The sequence below is a fragment of the Austrofundulus limnaeus genome, unplaced genomic scaffold, assembly GCF_001266775.1.
Source record: "Austrofundulus limnaeus strain Quisiro unplaced genomic scaffold, Austrofundulus_limnaeus-1.0 Scaffold1332, whole genome shotgun sequence".
NCBI classification, from domain to species: Eukaryota; Metazoa; Chordata; class Actinopteri; order Cyprinodontiformes; family Rivulidae; genus Austrofundulus; species Austrofundulus limnaeus.
In genome coordinates, this window is record NW_013953734.1 from 68,831 (window position 1) to 75,006 (window position 6,176).

A 6,176-nucleotide genomic window follows, 5' to 3' on the forward strand; every position below is an offset into this window, starting at 1 on the left:
TATATTTGTGTTTATTACACTATCACATATTGTATATTTGTGTTTATTACACTATCACATGTTGTATATTTGTGTTTATTACACTATCACATATTGTATATTTGTGTTTATTACACTATCACATATTGTATATTTGTATCTCTGGTTTGTTATCTCCTGTCAGGAAAAGCAGGGGATAATTGAGTTGCTTTTGTCTGTCAGTAAAATATCTGATGAAGCAGTGGATGGAGGTCAGTGAAACTCTGAAACTGGACTAAGATCTAGTCCATGATTCCTTTAGTTCAAATGTTTGTTTTTATTTAGATGTTGGCTTCTTTCCTTCAGCCCCCACATCTCATCCTGTGGCTCTCCACCTCCGACCACTGTACTTTCTATCAGAAGTTTTAAGAGTTATTTCTTCTTTCTTTTGTCCTTCCTAATGTCAGGGAGGGAAAACAGAAACTATTTCAGTCAGGTCTCTATGGAAACRGCAGCAGCACACAGGAAGCTGTAAGATGGACCTGGCAGTGATGATGCACCTCCAAGTGTGAAAGACATTTCTGTTTACCTTGTGACATCACAACACTCATCTCTGTCCAACTTTTCCTCTAACAACAAGTTTCCTGTCTCGTTGATTTCTTGAAAATTTCCCCACAAACAGTCAAAGTTACCACATACAGAAAAGTTCTTTTGGTTTTCTAATCTCCTCTTGAGCCTGGCTCAGATTAAAGATGAAACTCTGACCTAATCAGAGGGAGGACAGACTGAAGTCCTGCTGGTTTCTAGAGGAGGTGCTTACTGGACTTTCTCTGCAGGACTGAGGGTTCTGTTCCAGTCGGCAGGGTTGCTGGTCCATTGACCCTCCGGTTCACCTCTACAGGATCTGCTCTCTGAGGACCACTTCTCTGTGTCAGAGTCTGTTAGGTTTTAGGAATCTGAGACCTGCTCCCTTTTCTTTGGGAGGGTTTGGAGTAGATCCAGACCTGCAGGATTCTTCCAGGTGCCAAAGCTCTAAATAATGTAAAAATCTCCAGAAGAAAACTCTAAAGTAGATTTTATTTGGTGACATGTGGTGCATCTTGTTTGTTTAGACTGTGACATGAGCAGACTCTTAGCTAGAAGCTGGTCTATAAAATGTTTTATTTATTTATCTGGGTTTCCTGCAGCTCTTCTTTATGCCACCATCTTTGGAAACGTCACGACCATCTTCCAGCAGATGTATGCCAACACCAACCGCTACCACGAGATGCTCAACAACGTCCGGGACTTCCTGAAGCTGTACCAGGTTCCTAAGGGACTGAGCGAGCGAGTCATGGACTACATCGTCTCCACCTGGTCCATGTCCAAAGGCATTGACACAGAGAAGGTAGGACTGAGACCCCAGCCTGTGGGTTCACTCAGACCTGAGTCTTGGTGTGTCCTCAGCAGAACGCAGGCTGCTGTGGGTTAGTCATAAGTGAGACAGAAATAGTTTTCTGTTGACCCACATGAATAAAACTGAGCTTCAGACCTGCATCTGCTTTGATTTGAAAGGTCAAAAGCTGCTGACACACTGCAGCATGGGAAGCTTCCAGAGCGCAACAAAAGCTCATTTTCTGTAACTAAATGAAAAACTTACTGAAGAAATGTGAAAAAGTGACAATTTTTATTTTAAAAATGCTAATGTGGTAGCAGTTAAAACCAGTCATTTATGTAAAGTCAAAAGTTCAGTTAAATATAAAACATAGTTTTAGTTTTGTTCAACACATTCCACCATGTTGGTCTCTGTTGGTCTGTTTTCCTGCTCTGATGATCAGTCTCTTCTCCACTGATCTTCCAACTGCTTGTAGAGATAAAAATACTCACAAAAAGAGACATTAGCCGAGTTGTTTGCCCATTTTCCATATAAATACCTTGCAGTCAGAGCTGGAGCCGTTTACAGGATATTTTAGTCACTTTGGGATCCATTATGTGGAACACTGTAAGCTGTGTGTGCCAGCTCAAACACCCCAAAAAGACTAGAAGCTCCCAGAAGCATCTTCTGATATCCTCCTCCTCAGATGATGCACAGACTCTTCTGTTCACTTTTCATGTTTCAGAGTTTTATGTGATGTTATTGTCCTCCCCTGAGCCGGTTTCTTTCTCCTGTGGAATAAAACACAGCAGGATTGTGGATAAATGAGTTTTCTTGGCTCACCTGAGCATTGGGTTTATTTAGACTGCATTAGAAATAAAAATAATGAGCAGAACAGATCCAGTCCTGTCATTTATAAACTGCAGTATAAACAGAAAGCTTTAAACTGGTCACTTTGTCCCTCTGCAAAGGCATACCCACTCTCTGTAGCCTGCAGCAATTGTACCAGTTGTTATAAAATAAGGTGAGTGAAGTGGTTTGAGAGGAGACCTGTAGCAGTTCCATGTAAATTCTGACTTCACCCTCATTATGACTTGGCAGTTTGTCAATTAGTACCCAACTCTGACCACAACGTGCAAACTACTGACCACACTCTACCCAACTCTGACCACAACGTGCAAACCACTGACCACACTCTACCCAACTCTGACCACAACGTGCAAACCACTGACCACACTCTACCCAACTCTGACCACAACGTGCAAACCACTGACCACACTCTATCCAACTCTGACCACAACGTGCAAACTACTGACCACACTCTACCCAACTCTGACCATGATGTGCAAACCACTGACCACACTCTACCCATCTCTGACCACAATGTGCAAACTACTGACCACACTCTACCCAACTCTGACCACAATGTACAAACTACTGACCACACTCTACCCAACTCTGACCACAATGTACAAACTACTGACCACACTCTACCCAACTCTGCCACATTTTCTGAAGTACCTCACATCCTAAGACTTAAAATAATGACGTTTGTCTAAAAGTCTTGTCAGGCTGTAGACAGTCTGAAAGTATCACAGACCAGTTGTTGCTCAGTCAGCCACTGATTAAAGAAAAGAATTGTGCGCAAAAAAATGACACAAAGAGAAATATTGTTAACAAACCATGGATGACAAAAGGGTTGAGAAACTCTTGTAAAAAAATAACCTCTTGTACTCATGCTTCCTGAAATTAAGAACAAAAGAAGCAGACGAGAGATACAAGATGTTTAAAAATAAGTTGGTTTGGATTATAAGAAAGCAAAAGAAGGAATCTTACAGTGATTTACTAGAGAAAAGTAATGGTAATATGAGGGCAACATGGTGAATAATGAACAGTGTTCTGACATAAAATCAGGTATTCCACAGGATTTTATAAAGGTTTGTAAAGAAATTCATGATCAGAATGAAATTGTAAATGGATTTAATCTTTATTTCTGAGTGTTGGCCCAAGTCTTGCCAATGAAATACCAAAAATAGATAAAAATGTGAGTCATCCAGTTACACGTTGTACTAACAGTATTTATTTATATTTTTTATTTTTTAATTTAACGGATAAATAAGAAATAATGAATATTGTAAACAATCTTGCAGACAAAATATCAAAAGACTGGGTGGACTTGGATATGATGTTTGTGAATGAAATAATGAATTATGTTTTTGAGTCATTATCTGTAATTTATAATTTTCAGCTGCTATATTTCCTGATAATATGAAAATAGCCAAGGTAATTCCTCTTTATTAAAAATGATGAGAAACGTGTTTTTAACAACTACAGACCAATATCCTTGTTACCACAGTTTTCAAAGATTTCAGAGAAATTATTTGTCACCAAAATGGATCAATTTATGGTTTTAGAGCAAACAATTCAACATCAATGACTCTAATGGAGTTAACTGAACAAATAAGACAGCTGCTGATCAAAAACWGCATTGTGTTCGTATTTTTGTTGATTTAAAGAAAGCGTTTGGTACAACTGACCACAATATTCTTCTTGAAAAGCTGAATAAATATGGTATTAGAGGTCCAGACTTACAGTGGTTATCTAGTTATCTGGATAACAGGAAACAGTTTGTACAGATAAATGTTAGATCTGAGCTCTGTAACATCACATGGAGTGCCTCAAAGTTCTGTACTTGGACCCAAGTTATTTATTTATATGTTAATGACTTGGTAAATGTGTCAGGACTTTAAAATGTGTTCTTTTTGCAGATACTACATTTTTTTTTGTTTGGCCAAAGAGAAAAGTGGTAAATGACGTCTTTCCCTCTGCTTTAGGTCTTGTCCATATGTCCCAAAGACATGCGAGCAGACATCTGTGTCCATCTCAACAGGAAGGTATGATCCAGTCCTCTGTCTTCTGTCCTGTGTTGGACCTATGAGTTAAATGAGTTACTCAAACTGTTAATCTTCTTTAAACAAACATGTTTCACTTGTGCAACTATTCTGATTAACATCCACCTCCTGTGACAAAAGTACTTTTGTTTTTGAAACTTCTACGTATTTTTTTCTACAAAAAAAGTTCAATCATTCAGTTGAACCCATTTACTGCCTTTAAACAATCGTTCATAAAGTACCTCGAAGTGACACTTGAGTAAAAGTACAAGTATTTCACCATAAAATTCCTTTGGTAAAAGTTAGTCTCTTCTAAAAATATTACTTTAGTAAAAGTATTGAAGTATCTGATATTTTTTGTACTTAAGTATACATTTAAGTATAACTTTCTGATATAAAATGTACTTAAGAGTAAAAGTATTTAGTAAAAGTGAGCAGTTAATTTTCCTAAATGGTCTTAGAAGACTTCCCTAAAATATTTTTCTAAAGACCATAATAACTACAGAGTTAYATTTAAAAATTAATGTTAAACTTTAGGATCCACTGTTCCACCTGTTTCAGCTGTATATACTGTAAATCCTTATGTGCAGGTGTAATAGGTAGTACGAACCAATAGGATGTCAGAATGATATTTACAGTATTTATATGCTTCCCATCCTCTGAGACAGATCTGGATCATTTTATCAACAAGACAGAATGAAAACAAACCAACACAAAACAGCAAATAATAACTTTATTCTTCTTACATTAAATATAAAAAGTAGAGTTCAGRTAAGTGCATGAAAATGTAGGATTAGAGGAAAACCATGACTCAAGTATAGATAACCCAAATATCTAAGTATTTGAGTTGTTTAAATGAAGACTTGGTGACTCTTCAGTCCATCTTCATCACCTCCAGGTGTTTAATGAACATCCAGCCTTCAGGTTGGCCAGTGATGGCTGCCTGCGCTCCCTGGCGGTGGAGTTCCAGACCACCCACTGTGCTCCAGGAGACCTGATCTACCACTCCGGGGAGAGCGTCGACACCCTCTGCTTCGTGGTGTCGGGGTCTCTGGAGGTCATTCAGGACGATGAAGTCATCGCCATCCTGGGTAGGTGGTCCTAAGACTGGAGGTGTTTGTTGGACTGGAGCAGGATCTGGTTTGGATCTGAAGCTCCTGCAGAGGACCAGCAGAACATTCAGAAACCTTCCTGCTGGATCCGTGACTCAACTTTAGAATAAATCTTTCTGTCAGCAGAAAAAGATTAAATTTGCTGTAAACCCACCAAAACAACAGATTTAGAAAGTTTTGCTGTGAAATGAGACGTTCTTTCAGCTGCTGCTTGTATTTCAGCAGAAACGTCTGCTTCCTGTTCTGGTCCATCTGTTCTGACATTTCATTTGGTTGTTTTGAGTCCAGATGAACAAACTGGTTCTGCTTCAACCCAGATTCAGCTCTTCTCCCCCTCAGAAACTGTCTGCTGGTTCAACATGACTTTATTCTCTTTGCAGACAGTGATGTTTGTGCTGCTGTTTGCTGAGAGCCTGGAACATTTGACAGCATTAAGTAAAGTCCTCATGTTTAATTGTGCAGATTGTGTATAAATTACACAGATTAGACTCTGGTCTGCAGCTTTACACAGACATGTAGGACAAAACCCAGCTGGAAATGAGTTTAAAGTGTCAGGTTTTCATGTGAGCCTGGACCGACCTCTGCTGCCAGCTCCTCAGTAACAAACGTTGTTATTGGCTGTGCTAAAACAGACAGCTTCCCCTGGTTTTCATRTTTGGACATTTGTCAGTAATCGTGCAGAGAGATGTGCCTCTGAGCTGAAGAGATCAAAGTAAAAACTTAAAATGAACTTCATGAAACCATTTCATGATTTAACGCTTGGATTCAGACCAGTGATACATGGACTGTTTTTACATTTCTGACCCCTACACACAGACACACACACACACACACACACACACACACACACACACACACACA

The 6,176-nt window shown here is 39.1% G+C and overlaps 1 protein-coding gene across 1 annotated transcript in view; it reads left to right on the forward strand.

Annotated features, from left to right (window-relative positions):
* Nucleotides 1–6,176, forward strand: part of LOC106534994 (potassium voltage-gated channel subfamily H member 5) — a gene marked incomplete in the record, with an annotated part of 37,620 nt that overhangs the window by 23,996 nt on the left and 7,448 nt on the right. The window contains 3 exon segments of the mRNA XM_014031833.1: nucleotides 1,146–1,345; nucleotides 4,147–4,206; nucleotides 5,102–5,294. Of these exon segments, the coding sequence (XP_013887287.1) occupies nucleotides 1,146–1,345; nucleotides 4,147–4,206; nucleotides 5,102–5,294 (453 nt within the window).